Genomic DNA, 24,892 nt, shown 5'->3' with positions numbered 1-24,892 from the left:
CTTTGCTAGAAGCTACTCCTCTAATGAGAAGGGAATTTTCTGTCAATGCCTTCCCTTTGTAGATAACTCCATTAACACCTAAGCCAGCCTTATAAATAAGCATAAAAATAAGCACACATGCATTTTGTAGCAACCTTTCCTACTCCTTGGGTGGGCTATGAGAAGCCAAAGTCCATCAAATCTCTATTTCCCCCCCTTGCTACTCACCTCGGATATATTTTGATCTCTTTGGGCAGGTGACACTTAGTAACACTGACCTGGGTGCCTACTGACAATCAGCTTCCTTATCTCCTAAACTGGCATAGCCCTTCTTTCATGCCAATTTGGCCTGGTTTCTTTCCATTGCAGCCTTTTTGTCTCACTATTGTCCAGAAAACCACCCACTTATCTCTTGGAAACTGACTGTGACTTTGTGCCTCCCACTCATGTTCTGAAAGCTGGCCCTTCCTTAAAGATAGCTAAAGTCAGAAAGAAGACTCATGAAATCTCAGAGTTGGGATGGATTTCAGAGGTCAGCTGCTTCAACCTATACCATAAAGGAATCCCAACTATAGCATACCCAGCTAAAAGGCCCTTCATCATTCTGGTTGCCACCATCAAGACATGCTCCAGTTTATCAGTGTCCTTCCTAAAGTACAGGTCATATATCATCAGTGTCCCCATTTTATTTTCCTCTTAATTAGGCACACTGAACTTCTCAGGTGCGTAGTAGAAAGAAATAGATATTTCTAAATGGTGGCACTCTGAACTCTGTGGAATTCTTTCTGTGAGACCCCCTTCACAGAGCTAAGGCTTATGCAGTAACGTCTCATTGCTTAGGAGTCTCAAGTATTTTCTACCATTGTTGTTATTTAAACCTCATTCCACTCAGAAAACAGATAATATGTTCTAGAGGATGATTCTTTCTGATGAATTCAACAGACTTGTGAGTTTTTCCTAATTTAACATTATTTCACGGTCCTATTATCAGAACACTGTGTGGCCTGGGAGCTCATGCTGGCTGCTGTTGTTCACGACGCTGGAGCCTGCACCTCCCACCCTTCCGTTCAGTATTTGGAAACCAGAATGAAGCATTTTTGTTATTCATTGTATCTGTTCAAAAGTGCAGCGTCAGGGAAACACAAGTGATCTGACTGTACAAGATTTTCTTCCCATTTTGGGCAGAAGTTCTTCAGAACAGAACTTGACCGATAGTGCCCCTTTTCTTGAGGGCAATGTTTCATTTGAGGCTAGTTTCTTTTAAAAGCCAGAAGCTATTCAAAACCAGCTTGTTTTGTTTTAGGGTTTGAGAAAATGAACCCCCTCAAAAATAGAAATAGAAAAAAAGCCAGAGTTTTGGATTCTGGATAATAAACCATAATCTGTTTCTTTGCTGTTGTTGAGGGAGTTGGGCTAGCGAGTCTCCAAGATCTTTTTCCGTTCTAGGCTGATAAATGCTCTGATGCTCACTCTCTTTGACCTCCTTTCTCCCATAGGTCTTACTGAACCAGCAACATTTAGTTGTGAAGCTCATAATGATAAAGGGTTGACTGTATCCAAGGAAGGACAGGTTAATATAAAAGGTAAGTGGTACAGATAACTATTACATATTTATTTTCCTTGCTTTGCATATTGTCTTATGCTACATAGGGAGGACATCCTCCTCCCTTGCCACATGGGAGAAAAACAACCTTTATCCCTAGAAGAGGCTCTTTGAGGACTCTGCAGAATGGGCTTTGTGTTGTTTGCCAGGGCAAACTAAAGCCTTGAGTAAGGGAGCAGCCAATGGTTCGCCCTGAGGTTGGGGGGAGGGGTTGGAGAAAATGAGTCAGTTACTCCCTTTTCAATCCTCCACACTCTTTCCCTTCCCTACCTCCCACCCCCATTTCCCCTGGGCTACAGTTACGTGATAGCTAAGGATGACTAGAAGTGATCTGAGCAAAACACTTGTCTCAGGTTCCAGTCCACCTGTAGATTTGTAGAGAGATAGGGCAGGCGTATAACCCTGGACCAAAGCTGCATAAACCTTAAACTTGAAAGGAATAGAAGGCCCAAATGTCAGTAATCACTTTTCAGCTAATCTCTTTGTAAATCATCTCTCACTCTCACAAATGTACACTCTCGTACATGTATCCGTGTAATGCTTATGTGGTACTTTGTAAAATTAGAAGGAAGTTTTTAAAACTCAGTCTTAGTCTATCGAACCTTGCCCCTGACAACTTTGTAATTTTGACTGAAGCAGTCTAACTTGGGCATTTTCAGTTGGAGGCAGAATGGTACAGAATTTTTTGCACTAAACTTAGAAGAAACCCAGATTCTAGTTACAACCATTAATGAGCTATCTAACTAACTAACCATCTAACCATACAAATACACTGACACAAATTTAATACAACACGTAGAGGTGCAAAATGGTATAAAAGCTCAGAGAAGGGAGAGACCATTTGGGGCTAGAGGGTGGAGGGAGAAACATAAAATAATCAATATTTGAACCAAGTCATTTCAGTATCCCATAATTCCAAGTTCTGTCATTCTGTGATTCTATGATAATTCAGCAAGTATTTGTTGAGAGCTTATTCTTCATATTAAGCTGGTCTGAGGGAGATACAGAGATATCCCCTAGTCCTTGCCCTCAAGTTGCTCACAGTCTAGGAGGGAGAGAAACAGATTGACGTAAGACAGAGCTAGGACTAGGGGTAGGCAGGTAGGCCAGGTAGCCATGCTAGAGTATGGCATGAAGTAGAATAGTGGGAGAAGGGGATAAAGAGGAGGGATACAACAAATTATTCTTTCTAGCTTTTTTATGTGAACATATTTTAGTACCCCCATATTCCTCTCACTTTGGCATAAAGGTGTTTTATGGTAATTATTTGCATATATCAGTTGAGGCTCATAGTTTTTAAGCAGAACAGGAACCCATGGGGGATATATTTTAAAACCTTATCTAGGGCACACAAATATCTTAAAACAAATTGGTGAAGTTCAAAATCTTATAAAAGTTCAAAAGAGTAAGAGGTTATTTGGGACTGGTGGATAGGGTAAGAATTACAAAGTAACTGGCATTTGAACTTGAAGGAGATACAGGATTTCATTGGAGAATGAGAGAGGGAGGGATGTTTCAGATGTGGGAACCCTGTTATCTCCAGTATCAAATACAAATTCCTTGGTTTGGAAATGTATAGAAGTGAAGGCTATGCTTGGGGAAAGGACAAGAAGTCCTGGAATAGAGGTGGGATGCAGGGAAGTAGTAGGAGATAAGATTGGAAAATAAGTTGGTATCAAGCTGAGGGCCTTGAATGCTGGACTAAGGAATTTTGATTTTATTTGGTAGATAGTGGAAAACCATTGAGAGTTTTCAACAGAAGAGTGAGGTTAACAGTTATGAATTGGGAAGGTTAATCTGGCAGCTGTGGGTAGGAAGAATCCCTGTAGACAGGGATATCAGGCAGGGAGGCTATTACATTAGCTGGCAAGAAGTTAGTTTCTGTGAGAAAAGAAAGAGTGATGACAGAAATAGGTGACAGTGGGGAAGCTGACTAAGATTTTGAGTCTGAATGACTGGGAGAATGGTGATGCCATTAATAAAAAAAGGGAAGTTAGGAGGAGAGGATTTTGGAGGAAGATGAAGAGTTCAGTTTTAGACATGTTGAGTTTGGTGGTATATTGAGGTTTAGGAGTCATCCTTCTAGAGATAATCATTGAGACTATGGCAGTAAATGAGATAATGGGAGAGGCTGTAGAGAAAAGAGAAGAAAGGGCATCCCCCCTTGGGGAATGTCTCCACTTAGGAGGCAGAAGGAAGAAGTAGAGCCATCTGGTCACTGAGTGTGTTGTGGGTCAGAGCCAAGGTCTCATAAGATCCACTAACTTAAGCAGGTTTCTCTGTAGCATCAACAGGCTGTAGAGTTTTCAGTGTGGTTAGAACTGTGGCTTAATCTATGTGAACCTTCCCTAAAGTCATGCTCCAGGGCATCAGGGTGGCTTCATCACAGAAGGTGTAGTCTATTGCTTCTTTCATAGGTCATCAGTTTGGTGCATAAAAGGAGTAGGAAAAAACCTTTGGTATAATAAAATTGCAAAAAAAAAAAAAACCCAAATCTTTGTGTAAAGAAATATAGGTTTCAAGTAGGCTATGAGTAGTTTGGATCAGAAAATTAACTATGTCATAAATACGAAGGCTTAAATCATCTTATAAAGAATGTAGAGCAGAGTTATCAAAGATGTAGCTTTTCTTTCCCTGACACACCAAAGGGTAGCTTAAACCAGATTAAAATGTAATTGGGAAATATTTAACAAAACAAATTAAAAAGCAATAAAACATAGATAATATTAAATGGTGGGTTTCTAAGTCAACATATAGCCCATGGGGATCCAGCCGGATTTTTAATTTGACACTACTGGTGTAGAGTTATGCTTCTTTTGAAGGCGAACAGTTTGATGGTTTAAAGGGGACAGAGAAAGAACTTTTATTTATTTAAGGCACAGACTATTAAATTGGACCTTTTCAGTTGGAGCTACAGGATATCATGATCCCTCAGCTCATTTGCATGTAACTTTTTAAGGACTAAGAGGGTAAAGCTCACAAAATGAAAATTCAAAAACTGATTGGAGTCAATGAGATGATTAAATATAAACCATTAATTTCATAAGGAAGAGTTTGTGAGTTTTTACCTCACAAATGAAAAGTGAGTCTATGAGTACCAGGAAGCTCTAATCTAAGTTACTCAAAGTGGTGGATAAAGATTAAAAAACCTGGTGAGTAAAGATTGAACACAATGCAAGAGGTTATAAAAAAGGCAGGGCAGCTATGTGAAGAAAGTGGAAGGTGGAGTAGTCAGATGAAAGGTGTCAGCAATGAGCTTCCATATTGGTGGAATAGAGATTCCAGCTCATTAGACAAAAGCTTCAGTGTCAGCCCTGTGGAAGTGTGAGAAAGGTGAAGCCTCTTAGAAATGCATATTGGTTTTTTTTTTCTCTGCTACCACCTTTGGCTTGAGAGGGAAAAGTTGAGTGGGGAAGATAAGTTTTGTAGCTACTGGGCTGATCGTTCTGTTTGCTCCAAGGTGATAGGTCATAGGAGCATTCTGGTAAATGAAGAATTAGTTGATCTTTTCTGCTTTGCTCAGAGCTTCAACCCAGTATCTTTACTATGAGTTGTGTTTGCTATTAACTGATTGGATGATGCAGAACTGATGAGTGAATAGTTGTCTGGGGTTGTCTTCGTTGATCAGGGAGAGCCAGACTAATGAACTTTGCTGTTTTGTATCTTAAAGGAAATTGTTATCTAAATTAAGATTGTAAAGTTTTCTCAGCTCTCTTTTAAGAGTTATTGGGAATTTACAAAGCTTTTAAATACCTTGTTCGGTTTTGGAGCAGTTTGCTCAGCTGGAGAGTAGTGAGGAATAGAAGGGGGAAGCATTTAGCAACTTCCTGTGGTATAAATTTTCTTGAAAGTTTCGATGACACCAAGGCCTGAAGTTCAGTTTTCAGTTAACTTGAGCACCTAGGTTCCTCATGTAATCCTCTTCCAGGTTTCTGTAAGTGTATATCCCTTCTCCTCCACACATACTGAATTGGTGGGAGAGTATAACCCATGTTTATGTGTAGACTGTGACATATTTATTAACTGCATTTGCTTTATTTGAGTGACTGTTATGGTTGTTATTATTGTTTTCACCTTATTTTTAAATAAATTGTTAGGTTTAAGATCTAAACATCATTGTAAATGTAAAGCAAAGCAAAGTAAATAAAAGCTGGTGAGGGCTCCAGAACTATGGAGGTCAAGGAGGTAGAGTGTATCCCCCAAAGTTAGGACCCTGAGAGAATTTGAGTCTTGTGGTTGTGGTTCTTCTCTGGGAACTCATGCTTGTCAGTGTGAGGGTATGTTGGTATGGGCAAGTAAACCTAGAGAATAAGGAGGTATCTAAATAACTGATATGAGGCACTACTCTGTATGTGGTTACTCACATATGCCCTAAATAAGGTCATGCAAAATAAATGCAAGTCAAATTTTTTGAAGGGGAAGCATTAGTAGCAAAGGGGAGCAGAAGAAAATTAATGTAGAAGAAAGTACTTTAGCTAAGCTTTGAAGGAAACTTGGGATTTTTAAGAGGTAGATGTGAGGGGGGAGTGCATTCCAGACATGCTGGACAACATGTGCAAAGCCACAGAGATGGAGATGAAATATAATAATAAAATCAAGAGCAGCAAGTATTAATATAGCTCTTGAAGTTTTACAGAGTGCTTTACAATTTATCTGCACCAACACTGGGAATGCTGTTTGTTGTTCAGTTGTTTCAATCACGTCTGACTCTTTGTGACTCCTTTTGGGGTTTTCTTGGCAAAGAGACTGGAGTAGTTTGCCATCCCTTCTCCAACTTGTTTTTTACAGATGAGGAAACTGAGGCAAACAGGGTTAAGTGACTTGCCTGGGGTCACATAGCTAGTAAGTATCTGAGGTCACATTTGAACTCAGGTCTTTCTGACTCTAGATCCAGAGCTCTATCTACTGTGCCACCTAGCTGAGTATCAGGTATGAGACATAACAAGAAAATTAGTTTGGCTGGATCTAAGAATGTATGAAGGGGAGTAGTGTATAATAAACCAGAAAAGGTAGATTGGCACCAGAAAATTGGAGTTCTGGGAAAGTGAAACATCTTATCCAAGTTAAGATACGTAGGTATATAACTTAATTTGACTATTATCTTTTATTATTTTGTTTACTATGTTAAAAATAAATGATTATTATCCTTTAAGTTAATATAATTTATCTTTAGATGATATTTATGAAAAGTCAGGAATAATTTATCATTATATTGGTAACTAAAGGCTCCTGGTAAGGATATTCCAATACTTTTAGCTTCAACAAACCAGTGAAATCTAGGTTTCTAAAGGGCCCTTTTGAAAGGTTCACATTTGATGTAAAAGGCTCAAACTGAAAGTTCACGGCAGAGGGACTGTATGACTTCCTTCCTTCCTTCATTCCATATCCCATTATCATAACTTCCGGGAGAAATGTTAGGAATTCTAAAAATCCATGAGTGAGAGTGACTTCATGGTGGGGGCGGGGGGAGATATAAAGATATAAAACTTTCAATATTCAAGTATTCTAGAGTTTAATAAAATCTGAAATAAGTAGCATTTGTAACATTCTTTAGTTGGTGCTTAGCGCGGACCCTGCAGCTGTGAAGTTATATAAATTCTACCCTAATTAGATGATTTGAAAAAGAGTTTTGCATTAATATCTTTCAAAATCGTTTCCCAGGTAGTCCCTTTATTTAGAACCAAATATACTATTGTACATGCTGTGCACCTTCAGCTGTGAAGGCCAGTAACTAGTTCAAGTACTCCAAAGCTGAATGATTTAGGGTAGCTTTGCAAATAATCTATTGCTCAGTTGTTTAGGGTGAATTCTACTTGATGCTGTTAGTCAAATATAATGCTGATTTTGCCTATGTACCAAACTCTGTGCTGTTCTAATGCAGGGGCTTAAGGACTGATTCATTTTAGTGGTTGTTTATGAGGCCTTCAATAGAGTCCTCTTTGCAATTTGAAGTCAGATGTGGGTTTGAGGTCCAGCTCTGATACTTGCTTACAGTATAATCGTGGGCAAACGTTGTAGCCTCATTAGGTCTGTTTCCTTATCTTCAAAATGCTTCACCAATTTGTGAGGAAAATGCTTCGTAAGCATTAAGGCACTATATAAATGTGAGTTTTTAATATGCACTTAGTCCAGCAATAAAAATTCTAAAAATGAACTCTTGTGTCTTCTTACTAGGCATACCTGGAAGACTTAAGGGCTGTAATTGTAGAAAAGCTGAAAAGGGATGAAATTTTTCCAGGGAAACTTGGCTCTATTTAAATAGTGTGATGGAATGATTGGTAGATATAGAGTCAGAGGAACTACATTTGAATCTTGGTCATTTACTGCTTTTGTGACACAAACTTCTGGGTCTCAGATTCCTGGTCTGTGAAATGATGCAATTGAAGGAGGTGAATTCTAAGGTCCCTTTGAGTTCTAAGTCTTTATTATTATGACCAGCTTTCTCTTTCCCCTCTCTTCTCTCTGTCTCTTTCTGTCTGTCTCTGTCTCTCTCTCTCCCTTCCTCTCTCTCTCCCTCCCTCTCTCCCCCTCCCTCCTTCTCTCCCCTCTGCCCCCCTCTGTTTTCCCATTGATGCCAGAATCTTCATTCCACTTTGGGAAAAATGTTCCAGATCTTGAAACATTGTTTACATTTAGACAATAGAAGTACATACAGCTCAGACAAGAAGGTTGACAACTATTCATATGTGCCTATCTGCAGGTAGATCTACACGTTTAGACCTGTTTCTACATCAGGTAAAATTCTTGTACTGTTGAAGGGGACTGAGATTCATTAGACTGTCTGTTGTGTTTCAGATCCACCTTAAATTTTCGTTAAGAATTCTATACATGCCTATTCCTCTTCCCCTAGGCACTATTTCTTTGTGACTGGAAATTTTTATTGGGTTTATGGTAGTTCTTGGTCTATCAATGAGGTTGTTAGCTCTTGAAGAGCAGGAGACTTATCAGATATATCTTTGCTTCCCTTGTGATCCATATGGTGCCTGCACATAGAAATTAGGTAATTAATGAATACTGTGAATTAAACACTCCTTTTCCAAAGTGTGAATTATTATTTTTCCCCCATAAAAAGTACCAGGAGACTTGACAATGATCACATGATTGTTTGACACATATTTTTTAAAAATGCATTTTATTGATGTGATTTGCCTTTACATCAGCCAGATTATACTCCCTTATAAGATAGAAAAATGTGCAAAAATCTATGCTAGAGCTATCTTGATCTGACTGTGTATACGATATTTTTTCTAGTAATTCCCTACCTCTCTGAAGACTCACATGCTTTTGAAGTACTTGGATATTTAATTGTTGTCATTGAGATATTTTCTGATTTTTATCTTTTCCCTTAGCTGTTCCCTCTGCACCAAGTGAAGTTAGCATCGAGAACAGGACTGCACATACCCTCTTGATCTCATGGGTGCCAGGCTTTGATGGTTATTCTCCATTCATCAACTGCAGTATTCATGTAAGTGTCAGCCATGCAAACTTTGGAAGTCTAGACTTTTTTTTCTCTTAGTAAGGCCGAATGTAATTTATTGCCATTTTTATAAATAGTATCTCATATTTATAGAGCTCCTTAAGGTTTGAATTCCTGTGTTCAGTAGTTTTCAGCAATGTCTGACTCTTTGTGACCCCATTTGTAGTTTTCTTGGCAAAGATACTGGAATGGTTTGCCATTTCCTTCTCCAGCTCATTTCACAGATACGAAACTGAGGCAAATAGGGTTAAGTGACTTGCCCAGGGTCACACAGCTAGTAAGTGTCTAAGGCCGGATTTGAACTCAGGTATTCCTGGCCCCAGGCCCAATTGCCTATCCACTGTGCCACCTAGCTTCCCCTTAAAGTTTGTAGATCACTTCATGTACATTATCTCATTTGATCCTCATGACAACCATTATTAGCTCCATCTTACAGATGAGGAAATTAAGGCTGAAAGAGGTTAAATGATTTGCCTAGGATCACATAATTACTAAGTATTTGAAGCAGTATTGAACCCAGGTCTTCCTAATAACAGATCCAGAACTCTCGCCATTATTCCATGTTGCCTCTTGGCCCTTCACTCTGAGAAAATATCTGTCTTCTAACATAAATCAACGTTACCCATTCAGCTGATTCAGTAGTCTCCCTGTGGATATACGTTCCACCTTCTCCATTTTCATCTAGCTGGTATGAAGATCTTATTTACATAATGATCCTCAGATTGATGAAAACAAATTGAAATGTCTTCCTTCAGTTTCCTGAACAAGACCAACCATGAAAGCTGACATTAGTACCATGGTTTCCATTGAGTTCTATGGGTGTTGACGTCCTGGTGTTGCTTTCCCAGTGCCAAATGGAATTTGTTTCTCTATGCAATTTCTTCTACTTTTTTCCAACAGCTGCTTCAAAGAGTTTTTGCCTGGAAGGCTAACAAAATGTTAATCATTTGTTAAGATAGGTCAACTTCTAATCTAATCCAATCCAACAAGCATTTAAGTACTCGCTATGTGCAAAACATTGTGTCTGGGGGTTCTGGCAGTACAAAGACAAAATTAAAAAAACACCCCTTGCCCTTGAGAAGCTTATTTTTCTACTGGACAGGAATATATATATATATATATATACACACACATATATATATTAATACACACACATATGTGTGTGTATATATATATTAATGTGGGATCTGGGTATATCTCTATTTATGGAATAATTTTGAGAGAAAACTTGAATCCTTACAACTGGAGGGATCTAGAAAGGCTTCCCATAAAGGTGGCATAAGACCTTAGCTTTGAAGGAAGCTAACATTCTAAAAGATAAAGAGGGAGGACATTCTAGGCTTGGGAGATAGCCCATGCAAAGCCATGGAGTTGGAGTACAAAGGTTTGGTAACAGCAAATAGGCCATTTTGGCTGAAATAGAGTATATGAAGGGGAGTGATATGAAATAATCCTGGAAAGGTAGGCTAGAGCCATTTAACTTGGTGAAATATCTTTTCCTAACTCTTGGCACATTTCATTTTTAAACCTATTAAACATTGTTAAATGGTAGGAATTTACATTGCACGGACATCCAACAATTTCTTCCCAGCTTCACCTTGTGTTTATGTTAGACCTTTCCCCAGGGAGCTGAAAGCACTATTCGTGCTTTAATAAAATGATATCATCATACATACCATACTTGTGAAATGGGGAAAAGTTCACTTCCCTATTTTATAAATGAATAAATTTCTTCTTAAAAAATAAACAAATTCTGCCAATTATTTGGAACTCACCAGTGCCTCATAATAAGAATCTAAGTCTCTTTTATAACAAGGCTTGAGTATTTTTCAGAAATGAAAGACTAAGCTCCTGATCCCTATTATTCTAACTTGCCTAAAGTGAGTGGATAAGTGGGTACAGGGATAAAAGGGAAGGAGTCAAACCCACTAAAAGAATTAAAGTTCTGTTGTGGGGGAGGTAATTTGCAAAGTGGGAACTTTGTGTGTACCTGGACTTGGAATTAGGAAGATCCTGGTGCAAATTCTGCCTATGACAATAGCTTGTGTGATCAAGTTGCAAGTCATTTAACTTCTCTGAATCTCAGCTTTCTCATCTGTAAAATAAAGATAGTCATACCTATAGTACCTACCTCACATGAGGGCCAGAAGATATGTATGTAAATTACTTTTCAAATTATAAAGTGGTACATAAATGTCAGTTATGGTTGTGCTTATTATTGTGGGAGAATAGGACTTGGTAGGGAAGGGAAGAGGATTTTAACAATCTGAGGGCACTGGCCCTGGGAGAAGGAAGCAGAAAGATCTCCAAAAACAAATGTCACATACCTTGTACTTTTGCTTGCAACATGGGGATGATGCCAACCACACCACTCAAAATTATCCTTAGCATCTAATGCTATGTAGTACTAAATAAGATTCTATACAGCCATATAAGCCTATGGTGTCCCCACCATCCATTCTGACCACCCTTACCCCTTCTTTCCTGCTTAAAGGTTACATTGAGTTGGCTTCATTGGACCTACCATATTTTTCATGCCATCTTATAATAGTGTATTCTTATTCTTATAGAAACCATGTATGGTTTTGAGGGGTTTGACCAATTCACTACACTTTTAGATTATGACTTGTTAACAAATGAATGTTTTGGACGAGATTCAAATAAAAACACTAGCAAGACACACCCTTGTGTTTCCCTTTGCCCCGGTATATGAAAGCTATAGTGGTGTTTGGACCGCATCTTTCATTTCTGTTTTTAGTTGAGCCACACAGCTCTTGAAATTTCCTATCTTCTCTTTCCCTGGCATGTTATCGGGGGAGACTTACAGAATCCTTGTAATTCCATATTATGTTCTCCGGAATCCCTCCCTTTGCCCAAAAATATGTATCTGAGAAAGCAGCTCAGGAAATGAGGGTGGGAGGCAGAGGGACAAAGAAGTTTCCTTTGATTTGCTCTTTGGTGCTTGGTCACCAGGAAGAAGGTACAGCCTCTAAAGCCCCAAAACAAAATATAATTCCTGGCAAGTGCCAGGAATCCCCAAGGGATAAACGCACGTGATTTCTCGTGCCCCTTTCCAATGGCTTGTCAGTATAAACTGATGAAGTTCTGGCAGCTTTGTATAATCCGATGTGAGCGTGAGTCACAGGGTAAAACCCAAAGCTCATAAACACTACCAGCTATAAGAAGCAACTTTACTCTTTCTTCTCCTGAAAGGCCCAGCTCTGACTGCTTTTCCCTTATTAATACAGAGGGCACTTGGAATTCCAAAGATGCGTATTCACAGTAGTTTTGGCTTGGATTTAGATATTCTAAAGTAAGAATCAGATTCAGAGATCCTACAGTAAGAATAATAATATTTTCCACTCTATACAGGAATTCCAATGGCATGACTAACAGGAATAAGTTACGTGACTTTAAAATGCCCCTGGATTGTTATAGCATATTGTTACCAAGTAGAAGCTGGGACGATTGGACATACTGTAGTGTAGGTACCATCAAGAACCTTTGACATCTGAGAGCACATGAGTAGATCAATAGCAAATTTAGATATGAACTCCAATGAAATATTTTGTTGAGGGAAGAGTCATAACTAGGGCAAGGAGGTTGGGGCTCTGCCCCAGGGTATATAATTAAGAGGAGGCCTTCACAGCAGTTGTAGTCTTTCGACAGCATAGAAACAATAGGACCTAGACTCTCTTTGGCAAGAATAAATATTAAATATTAAATTAAATGATCAAATAGGAAGCCACCAGACAGCACACTAGGATGAGTGTCACCCCTTCCTTATCCAGCTCCCTTTCATGTGATGGCCTTCCTCACTACATGTTTCTGTCTCCTGCCAACAGGATGGTGGCTCCTCTTGTCCCCAAACTTTGTGCAACCTATTCCTGGCACATAAATTCCCAACTGTAGCTGTGATTTAGGGGGTCGCTCTGGGAAGGAACAGAGAAGTAGAAGAATTGTGGTATAGGGAAAAGAATACTAAATTTGGAGTCAAGGGCCTGGATTCAGAGCCTGGTTAATAACTAATGTTTATATAGTGTTTACTCTGTGCCAGGCCCTGTGCCAAGTGCTTTACAGTCATTATCTCCTTTGATCCTCACAACCATCGTGGGAGGTAGGTGCTATTAATATCCCCATTTTACAGATGAGGAAACTGAGGCAGATAGTTAAGTGACTCGCTCAGGGTCACACAGCTAGTAAGTGCCTGAGGCTAGATTTGAACTCAGCTCTTTCTGGTTCCAGGCCCAGTGCTCTATCCATTCTATCCATGGCTATCCAATTGTGGTTGTTATTTGCTACCTGTGTGACATTGGTCAAGGCACTTATTTCTCTGAGCCTCAAGTTTCTTATCTCTGAAATGAGGCGATTGAACTAGGTGATATCTAAGCTGCCTTTCATCTGTTATTCCGAATGTTCTTCCATGTCTGCAAGGTGTTTTGGGTATCTTTCAGGAATCCAGTACCATTTTCTTTTAACCACAGATAAATTAAGAAGAAAATATAATGGATTTCTCACAATGCTATTAGTTTGGGAAGTAGTAAATAAATAACATTGCTTCCCTATTAAGATTGCTTCCCTGTTAGTAAAGGAATAATTTATTTTAATAATTATGTAAGTATTTATTAAGCTCTGATTGTGTGCTAGGCATTGTTCTAGGTGTCAAGAATCCAGAGACAAAAAAGAGCAGGGGTGGGGAACCTGGCCTTCTAGCTTTAGAGTTCTAAGGATCATAGAGGCAATTAAGTCCAAACCCCTTATTTTACAGATAAGGAAACTGCTGTGCAGAGAGGAGCGATGACTTGTAGGTCCTTTAGCTAATATCTGGGGCAGGATTTGAACCCACATATTCCTGCCTCCAAGTCCTGCATCTACTACATTGTAGTTAATTAGAATTTAGCTATTTTTATTGTTATTTGCTTTTTTAATCAGCATTTTATTTTATTCTAAACTTAAACACCTAATAAAATAGGTATTTCAATATAGATAGTATAAAAGAAGAAGAGGATTGTCATGAAACTGAATATTTATATTATGTGCCACTTGCTTTTTCTTTTAACTGTATTATAAATTCAACATGTAACATTCAAAACTGTTCTCTTTGGTTTTTTTTGTTTTTGTTTTTCTGGCCTTTCGGTTGTCTTTGGTGCATTTTTTAAAAAGGTGCTTCAATGACCGCTTTTCTTTCTTTTTGCTACCCTACGCCTGACTCCCCTTATCTTCCAAGACCCCTCTGCACCCCCAATGGAAAACAAAAATAAAAGCAAAGCCTTTGTAACATATACATGGTCAAGAAAAACTGATTCCTATATTGGCCATGTCCAAAAATGTTTCTTTTATTCTGCATCTTGGGCCCATCATCCCTCTCAATAGGTAAGTAGAATGCATCATCATCAGTCCTCTAGAATCCTGGTTGATCATTGCAATGATAAAAATTTTTAAGTTTTTCAAAATTGCTTTTGTGCTTCATAAGGTTGTTAATGTACAAATTAGGAGGCAGCAAGTGGATAGAGCACTGGGCCTAGAGTCAGCAAGACCTGGGTTGAAATCTGGTCTCAGGAACTTACTAGCTATGTGACCATAGACATATCACTTAGCCTCTGTTTGCCTTATTCCACTGGAGAAGGAAATGGCAAACTACTCTAGTATCTTTACCAAGAGACCCCCATGGACAATATGGTCCACGGGGTCATTAAGAGTCAGACATGTCTGAATAACTGAATAACCACAATATATGAATTATTTTCCTGATTCTGTTTAGTTCATTCTGCATCACTTTATACAGGTCTTCCCAGTTTCCTCTGAAACTGTCCATTTCATCATTTCTTATGGTACAATATTCCATTACATTTATATACTTTCTTAATTTCTTTAGCCATTCCACAATAGGAAGACAGCTCTTTAGTTTCCAACTTTTAGCTATTCCAAAAAGAGGTACAATAATTTTTTTTTTACATACAAGTCCTTTTCCTCTTTAATTGATTTCTTTAGTGCATAGTCCTAGTAGGAATATTGCTGAGTCAAATGTGTTTTGATATATATATATATATATCATTATATATGTATATAATGATATATATGTATATCATTATATACATATATAATGATATATATATATCATTAATTTCATATACATGATTAATTGTATGTTATGTATAATATTAATAATTATACATGGACTAATTTTATGTATTAATATTCTTATTAATATGAATCCCTCTTTGACTTCAGTCCTATGACACCCATAGCCCCAACCTAGAAAAAATCCATGCTCTCATTTTATTGATGAAAAGAGCACCAGCCTGAGAGTTTAAATGCTTGGGCTCAGCCATTTTCTAAGCAGGTGACCTTGAGCATATTGTTTGACCTTTCTTAATTTCAATTTTCTCTCCTGTGAAGCAGGGACAATAATCTCTTTCCTGTCTCCCTTAGAGAATCCCCTTTACTAATACAGATTTTCAACTGTTTTATAAATTACAATCCTTATAGAGTGACTTGTCTAGTCACACAGTCAGTAGGTGTCAAAGGAAGGACTTGAACACAGGTCTTCCTTACTTGAAGGCCAGCTAACTCTTTATCCACAATGTGTGGTGTTACCTCTTCTTCATCAACATATTTCTTTCCCTCTTACTTTTTTTGCTCTCATTCTTTCTTCTACCAGTTCAGTATCCCTCTTGTTGTGCCAACAAGTAACATCTTTGTACATAATGGGACTGTATTACTTACACACAGAAAATACTCTCTTAAGTACTCATAGATCTGTGATCGCATAGATTTGGGAGTTCCCTCCATCAATGCAAATTTCAACCCATCAATGCCTACTCATCCTGTGCAAATCTTATTTGTATTTTCTCAAAAGTTCAATACAGGGGTATTGTGCAAAACAAACAAACAGACAACAACATCGAGCCCTATTGAATGTGAGGGTCATATCTGTCAACATAGAAGAATAGTAAAATAATAAAAGCATTAATTAGAAAGGGAAGGAAAATAACCCACTCATTTTTCCATGTGTCACAACTGTCACTTAAGCTGCTTTCCTTTCCCTGTAATCTACCACTGTCAGAGCACATGGAAAGCATTTCCCTTCTATGTATTAGGCAGATTCAGTCAATATGAGTGACTCACGTTCATAGAGGTAAGTTGTGTGCCCTAAAGGAAAATAGGTCCCTCATTACAGAGGAGAGGAAGGGAAATACGTGCCAACTCTAGTAACACAGCTCATCAAAGATAAAATTCTGGATAACTTGCTAATGTTAGTCCAAATTTTTGTTTTTCTTTTAGGTCAAGGAAGTTAGTCCATTGACTAATGCATCAGTCATGATTTTTAATACCTCTGCGTCACCACATTTGTATCAAATTCAGCAGCTGCAAGCGTTGGCTAATTATAGCATTGGTGTTTCCTGCATGAATGAAGTAGGCTGGTCTCAAGTGAGCTCTTGGATTCAGGCCAGTACAACTGAAGGAGGTAATTAACAATGGACATAAAGAAAATAGCCTAGCTGACAGTTATACAGAATAGCATTAATAGCAATTCAATCTGAAAGCAAACCTTTGTTTTAGGCTTTACTTTTGGAGGTGGGGAGATGAAACGGAGGATACTTACCTCCTATATTCACTCGGGCTTTAGGGTTTGGGGCTTTTTGCACAATGATATTTTCTATGTGTAGGTTGCAATCCTTGTGCAAAGATTTCATTATTGATGCACCATGGGTCAAGCATACACTTTTGATTTGATTTTCTGTGAGTGGGGATGGATTTATGCTGACTGCCACATATTTCACTTCAACCCATTATGAACAGTGACATGCATTTTTAAAACAGCTAGCTGGGAAGAGAGTTTATAATGTGTGGCTGTGGAACTTTTTTTTCTCTTGGTCTGATTTGGTGATTTCATCAGGGTGGAAAACTCCCCATGTTGAAAGAAACTTTCCCCAGTTATGCAGCTCAACAACTGGTCTATACCTTAGAGTCGCCTGCTATTTGCAGATTTGATGCGTTTAGCATTTCTCCAGAATAAGGGAATTGCTTTGTCACTGAAAGAGCATAACACCTTTTCGCAGTACCTTGTTAATAGTGGCTTTGAGTTAAAAGAGCTTGACATTGCTTCATTAGTGCAAGTGAAGAAGTGGTGAGGACCAGAAGAGAACAAGCTAGCAGAGAATCAGCTTCATATCATGCAAACTGGTTTTTAAAATGACCTAGGGAATTAAGGTCTAAAGTTCAGACTTATGACTTGCCCCGGGCATATAGGTTTCCCCATGCATGGGTCTCTTTGCTAGGTTTCTGTAAGTTTGTGCCCATTCTTCCCCATAGACACTACAAGTATTGATGGGAAAGCATGACCCAATAATATTTTGATTTTTACTTCTTTTATCTTCTCAAATGTTTTATGTTTAAGAGGAAATATCCTTATTATTGATTTTGTGTAAATGAGAGGAATACTAGTAGAAGCTCAAGAGATAAAGTGGTAGGGAGTAAGAGTGTACCCCCTCCATCTCTAAGTTAACCCAAAACCTTAGGAAGAGAGTATGAGTTCTAGCAGAAGTGATTATGAACTTTTCTGGGAACTTTAGACCTCGTAGTTTGAGGGTAGGTTGCGAATGAGTTAGTGCAAAGTAGAAATAGAGGTCCAAGGTGCCAAGTTTATAGTACTAATAACTAGTGGGAATCAGAAAAGGTATCTCATAAAAGGTGGCATCAAATGTTTATTTTAGTTGTGAATCTAAGTAGAGATTTTAAAATCATGATTTAAATTTATGAAAGCATGAAAAGGCTACATAATTACAGTTGAGAAAGAACAGGTCAGGAGACTTCTAATCTTGTAGTATTTGAGTCTTTTTTCATTGTTCCATATTTCTGGAATTTGCTGTCACAGATTAGGGAGAGTTTAAATAATACTGGGATTTGGTGTCACCCAGAAATTTCATCTTTTGGCGATGGGGAATTTGTTCACTTTGGAGTAATATCTCCTCCTTTCCCTTAATTGCTATAGACTATGGAATAAGTTGAGATGGTGGTGAAGACCATCTTCTATTTTTCAATAAACTGTATAAAATAGTGGAATTGGTAGAAGCTGATAGAGACATGTTACTGGTCTATCATGTTGGGGCTGCACAACTACAGACATCCAAGGAAGGTTTAGGGTACCTCAAGGGTCAATGTAAAGAATCTGCTTTTATACCACACTCTTAAAAATTATTGTTACATAGAATAGGCTCTTTACAAATGTTTGTTGAATTAACTGAATCATGGAAAAATCTTGTAAGAATTTTGTTTTGAACTCAGTAACAGGTTATTGGGCAAACTCTCCCTGGAATTGTTCTCGAATCCAAGCATGAACTTTAAAACTATTTATGTTTTGGAAAATGCTGTAGGAAAGTGACCACAAACACAAAAAATAATAATAACTAAGCAGGAAGTCAAATGGGGATAAGTCAGGAATCTAATTACACAATGTAATCAGGAGATACTGGCCATTGTCCATGCTTCCTTTCCAAGAAAGAAGTGTATATATATATATATATATATATATATATATATATATATATATATGTATATATATATATATATTTGAGATTCTTTTCAAGAAGTTTTCATATACCCTGTCCTGGTTCCTAATCTGACTGTGGGCCACGTTTTGATTATTTCTGGTCTCTGAGATCCACCTCTACCCAGATGGCAGATTGCCATGAGCTCTTGACATAAATATGTAGAGTTGGAAGATGGCTAGATGGAATTGCTTTGGCTATAATGTAGAGTGCCTGGGTATGGAATGGGATATGAAATAAGGTCAGAAAGATTGTGAAGGGTTTTAAATGCCGGGATAAAGAGTTTACATTTTAGACCAGAAGCACTAGGGAGCCTCTGAAATTTTAGGGTAGAGGACTGGCAGTAGTAGTTGGAACTTGAAGAGCCTTTGGAGAATATCTAGTGCAAATCCTGAATTTCATATCTGAGGAAACTGAAATTGTTATTTGTACCAAATTCACATAGCAAGTGGTTTATTTTGTTGATGGGAAGAGGTCCCGATCTGTTGTTATTTCACTGATGCAGGGAATTCTCAGTTCCTCACCGAGTGATCACATCTATAATCTCCAAAAGTTCCCAAGGAACCAAAAGGTTAAATGTCTGGCCCATGGTCGCTTAGTACATGTCAGAGGCAGGGCTTGAACCCAGGTCTTCCTGGTTCCTAGGCCAGTCCCTATCCACTGTACCGTGCTGCCTTGCACAGAGCAAGTTATTCCAACTCAATTTCTTGCTCTGTCTCTGTATACTGTGCTGTAACCAATTTCCCAGAGTCAGTTTCATTGGTATACTTTTGGTACATTTTTATTTTATTTATTTTTTTTTGGAGGGGAGAAGGGAAGGCAATTGGGATTAAGTGACTTGCCCAAGGTCACACAGCTAGTGTGTCAAGTGTCTGAAGCCTGATTTGAACTCAGGTCCTCCCGACTCCAGGGCTGGTGCTCTATTCACCATGCCACCTGGCTACCTCTACATTTTAAATATAAGAACATAGCAATCCTTATTTCCAGTACAGATACACTTTAGATTAAAATCCTCATTCCATACATCCAAACAATCTTTTTCATGTATAAAACACATTGTAATGGTTGATAATCATTTTTTCCTTAAGGTTCTGAAGTAATTCTTAATTAGTCCTTTAAAGGTTTCAACCAAAAATGTTACCTTAGCTTAAGGGTTTTGCTGACATGAGGTGCTTACAGGTGCTCTGTGTTTAAGTATATATGAGGGAACAGCTTGGACCAGGGGTGGGGAACCTGCAGCCTCGAGACCACATGTGGCCCTTTAGGTCCTCAGATGTGGCCTTTTGACTGAGTCCAAGTTTTACAGAATAAATCCTTTTATTAAGGGATTTGTTCTGTGAAGTTTAGATTCAGTCAAAGGGCCGCACTTGACGACCTAGAGGGCCACATGTGGCCTTGAGGCCATAGGTTCCTCACCCCCAGTTAGACACTTAAGAATCCCTGTGACCAGGCTTGTAGACAACATATGTTAGAAAGAGAATATTTATAATTTTAAAATAAAAGTCAAACTATAAACCAAGAGCACTAAATAGTGTAACAAATATGAGCTACACTAAAGAGAATATTATAAGACCAATAGAATAATAATAATTCAATACTTTCTTGTGTACGATATCATCAATGCGGATACTCTGTTCGCTTGTGAAGATTGTACCCATTCCATGCCTGACCATCCTATGATACTCTTGAAATCTGCCCTATACGGTCTGTCCACTGTGACAGGAGCTTCCTCCAGATCTCTTGTGAGATACCTGTGGACTACTCTTTGGTTTCCATTCACTCTTGCTTTATGACTAGCCATCATTTTTTCCCAGTCGTAGAAATCTCTAATGACAACTTTTATATCTCCGCTCTAGAATTATTCTTTATTGGTCGCATGATGAAACTTGCTTACCTCCACCAGGCACCTTTGGTTCAGGGAGAGTCTTGATTAATTAAAAGAACAAATCTGAAGTAGAAGAGAATAGAGTTACTAAATTACAAAGATAGTATGGAATAGTAATACATTGCTGCCCTTGGTGTCCAGAAAACCAAGGTTCAAGTTCTCTTCTACAAGAGGGGTTCTTAATGTTGGCTCTATGAAGTTGTTTTGTAAAAAAAAATTGGGGGGATAACTATATTTCTTTTTATAAGGTAGTTGGGGTTAAGTGACTTGCCCAGGATCACACAGCTAGTAAGTATCTGAGCTGAATTTGAACTCAGGTCCTCCTGACTCCAGGGCCAGTGTTCTACCCACTGTACCACCTAGCTGCCCCTAAGTGTATTTCAATATAATTGGTTTCTTTTGTAATCCTATGTACTTTAGTTCATACTTTTTGAACTTTTAAAAATATATTTATATTTTATTTATGTTTGTTTATTTTATACTTTAGATACGTTATTCTGAAATGGGTCCTTAGCTTCATTAGAATGCTAAAGCATTCTATGACACAAACAAGGTGAAGAACCCTTACTCTTACACATACTAGCTGTGTGATCATAGACAAATCATTTAACCTCTCAGAACTCTAGGCAAAGTCTCATAGACTAAGTTACAGATGAACTATTGTTCTTTATCTGTGGAGGAAATGTCCACACTGGGAGTTCCCCAAACTAATGAAATTGTAGGTTCAGACCTACCCCCAGATAATTACTAGATTAAAACCGTATAATGCTATTATATGAGCCAAATTCACTTCTCTTTCAAATCAGTTCCTTAAAGATACGTTTTTGTTAAATTGTGTCTCCACCAGGCAGTTATCTTTGATCACTGACTCACCAGCTAGACATTTTTTTGTTATACTTTTGACAAGATTTCACTTATCACCTTTCAAGGTTTCTGTGAGACGTCCCCAACTCTAGTTTTCTTTTCAACTTAAGGTGACATTCTTTCTTTTCATTTCTGTTACCATGAGCTTCTAATCCTGAGGTGTGTTCACTATGTTTGAAATTGCATTATTTTCTTCATGAGATAATTTCAAACTTCTTTATAATTAACCTAAGTTACAATCTCAGTCTCTCTCTCTCTGTCTCTGTCTATGTCTCTCTCTGTCCCTCTCTCTCTCTGTCTGTCTCTGTCTCCGTGTGTGTGTGTGTGTGTGTGTGTGTGTGTGTGTGTGTGTGTGTTAGGAAGAGCATGGTGTGACAGAAAGAGTGTTGGACTCTTTAGTTGTAAGATTCAGTTTTTGAATCATGGATTTGCTACTTCTTACCTAGCTTTTCATCAGGTCACTTAATTTCCCTGGGCCTCAGTTTTCTTATTTGTAAAACAGGGGAGTGTTGGATATATTTAAGAGATACGTTCCCCTAAAACTAACTCAGTCTTGTTTTCCAGTAGAGTCCCATTTGTTATTCAGTGCTGAAGCTAGCAGCAATAGTTAATATGGTGCCTTAGAAGGACTCCTCACATTTGAGTATCACGGTTGCCAAAATGCATCAGAAGACTTTAGGCTTCTGACAAGGAATGCAATATTTTATCATTGGCATCTCCAGATGAATGTGTATCAAGGAGCCATTATTAATAACCCCATAAGAAATCCATCCACAAATGTTTATTCTTTGTTCAGGTTCAATTTTTTTCTGGAGTAAGGATTTACAATCATCTTAGGCTGGTCTAAGTTTCTGAGTAGCACATGGGCAGATTTCCTTCTGCAGCCCCACTTTGATAGGACAGATTCATGATCTCACACGTATGGATACTTTTGCCAGCACAGGTCACAACCTATCCATGACTTTTCATAGTGTATAGAGGCAGGTAGGTGACAGTGGATAGAGTACTCAGAAGACCTAAGTTCAAATCCTGCCTTGGTAATTAATTAGCTTTATGACCCTGGGCAAACCATTTAGCCTCTCTCAACCTCAGTTTTCTTGTCTATAAAATGAGATATTAATAGCATCTAACTCTCAGGGTTGTTGTGAAGAAAAAATGATTTAACATGGAAAGTGCTTTGGAAATCTTAAAGCACTATATAAATGTTACTTATTATCATTCTAGTCTATCCATGTCTTTCTATAAATTCTCCATGGAGGATCAACCAATATGCTGAAGACTTTCATGTGGGTTTTTAAAAATAACATTTTGGGGATATCAGTGCAAGATTCCCAGTCCATTAGGCCTACAACTTAATTAACAGTCAAGGCGTCTCAGAGTTGGAAAGTATCTTAGAGATCATCTAGTCCAACCTTTACCTAGACAAGAAGCTTTTCCATAACCTACCACTTGATCCATTCATCCATCTGTCCTACCCCCAAGCCTCACTACATAAACGTTGACTTCCTGTTCTAGTCAAACATGCTCTTGATGATTTCCTTTTTGCTATTTCTCACACTCTGGTCATCATTGGTAATATGTCTCAGTTTGCTTTTGTCCACTGTACACGTTTCTATTCTCCTGTCAGTACCTCTCAGTGTGAAGTACCTTTTAATTAGAAATAAAGCAAAATTACAAACTTTGTGTGGGCTAATTTAGTAAAGATTAATTTAAAAAGAAATATTTGATTTTTCTTTGTTATTTGAGTGCATGTATCCTGATAACTGAGGTATTGATTTCCTCCTTGGTCTCCCTTACTCCAAAATCTCTCTTCCCACTCCAGTCCGTACTCCATACAACCGCCAGGGTCATACTAAAGCACAGGTCTGACTATGTTATTTTCCTACTCAAGAGGCTCCAGTATTTGACCCCATTGTCCCTAGGGCCAGATATAAACTCCTGTTTGGCATTTAAAGCATTTCAACATCTGGCTCCAATTTACTTTTCTGGGCTTATTAAATGCTATTGCCTTTCATGTCCTCCACGGCCAGCCAAACTGACCTCCTCGTTGATCATGTGTGATAGTCAACCTGCTATCTCTGTTCCTTTGTACAGACTCTCTCCCATACTTGGAATGTAGTCTCTTCTTATCCTAATCTCTCAGAATCCTTAGCCCCCTTCAAGGGTCAGGCAGAGTACTCTCCCTAAACTACTGGTACTTCCTCACTCCCCTCCTCCAAAAAAAATTAACTTAATATTTATTTTGTAACTGTACACACACACACATGCAGTCACATATATATGTGTCTGTGTGTTCATAGTATCTACCTATGTGTGCATGTAACAAGTTTTAAGTGACACTGTTTCCCTTTTACAGACTATATACCCCACCCAGATAAGCTGTGCATTGTATTATACAAGTTGACAACCACATCAACACCCCCTTCCCTCAACTTGCTTGCTACTTGACTTGTTAAAAACCTTATCAATTTTCTACCCAAGTTCTAAGATAATCAAAGGATATGTTCTAGTATTTTCTCATAAATTAATAGACATGCAAAATCCCTCATTAATCAGTAGTAGGCCTCTACCACAGCTTATAAAATAAACTAGACAAACTATAACTTCTCTTCTGTGTGTATCTCTGTCTTTCTATCCCTCTCCCTTTCCCTCTCCCTCCTCGTCTCCCTCCTCATCTCCCTCTCTCCCTGTCTCCCTCTTCTCTCCCTCTCCTTTTTCTTCTCTCTCCCTATCCCCCCTCCTTCTCTCCCTTTTCTTATTGGCTAAGTCAGCCTTGCTGGCTATACAATTTCTTAACAGGGTAACAAAAAATACAGAAAAATAGTTTAATATTTCAACATTATATCATGGTGAGAAAGATTACATCCAGAGTTACCTCTAATCACTAACTACAACTGTTAATTTCTCTTCAACTCTGGAAACATATTACCACCATTCAGCTCACTCAGGATAGCAGTCGAGGTCTTTGAAAGATTCTTCATAGAATGAGTTAAACTCAAGTTTTCTCACAAAATATCTCTTCAGACTTTTTCTGGTTGACAATAAACTTACTTAGTTTTTCAGAAAAGAAGTTTTCTTAGTCTTTTTGGTCATCACACAAGTCTTTCTCCAGACATGATAGTTAAACTATCTCTCTTCTAAGATCTATTTCCCCATAAAAGTACAGTAAAAATATGCAGTCTGTAGTAGCAACTATAAAGCTGTAGTTTACATGTAACTGTTTTTTCCCTTAATACGATATAAAATCAGAGACTCACTTTTTGCTTTCTATGGTGCAGTGGAGAGCACATTGGCTCTGGAGTCAGAGAACTTCCATTCAGGTTTTGCCTCTGATCCTTACTACATTGACCTCTCTGGGCCTCTGTTTCCTCATCTGTTAAATGAGGGAATTGTACTAGTTGTCCTCTGAGGCCTCTTGATCTATTATTCTGTGACCCAGGATTTAACATAATACTTAGCACATAGTAGGTGCTTAATAAATGCTTATTAATTGGCAATAAGTAACCAAATTTCTTTTTAATACTTTAGCATTT

The 24,892-nt window shown here is 38.2% G+C and overlaps 1 protein-coding gene across 1 annotated transcript in view; it reads left to right on the top strand.

The window, feature by feature from the left end:
* MERTK (MER proto-oncogene, tyrosine kinase) overlaps window positions 1–24,892 on the top strand; it is a 128,588-nt gene that overhangs the window by 56,456 nt on the left and 47,240 nt on the right. Inside the window, exons 5-7 of the mRNA XM_036752462.1 lie at window positions 1,476–1,562; window positions 8,932–9,047; window positions 16,344–16,527. Coding sequence (XP_036608357.1) covers window positions 1,476–1,562; window positions 8,932–9,047; window positions 16,344–16,527 — 387 coding nt within the window. The remainder of the gene's footprint in view (window positions 1–1,475; window positions 1,563–8,931; window positions 9,048–16,343; window positions 16,528–24,892) is intronic.

Source organism: Trichosurus vulpecula, chromosome 3 (assembly GCF_011100635.1).
Source record: "Trichosurus vulpecula isolate mTriVul1 chromosome 3, mTriVul1.pri, whole genome shotgun sequence".
NCBI classification, from domain to species: Eukaryota; Metazoa; Chordata; class Mammalia; order Diprotodontia; family Phalangeridae; genus Trichosurus; species Trichosurus vulpecula.
The sequence above is the reverse complement of the archived record's forward strand: the minus strand, read 5'-3'. Positions and strand labels throughout refer to the sequence as shown.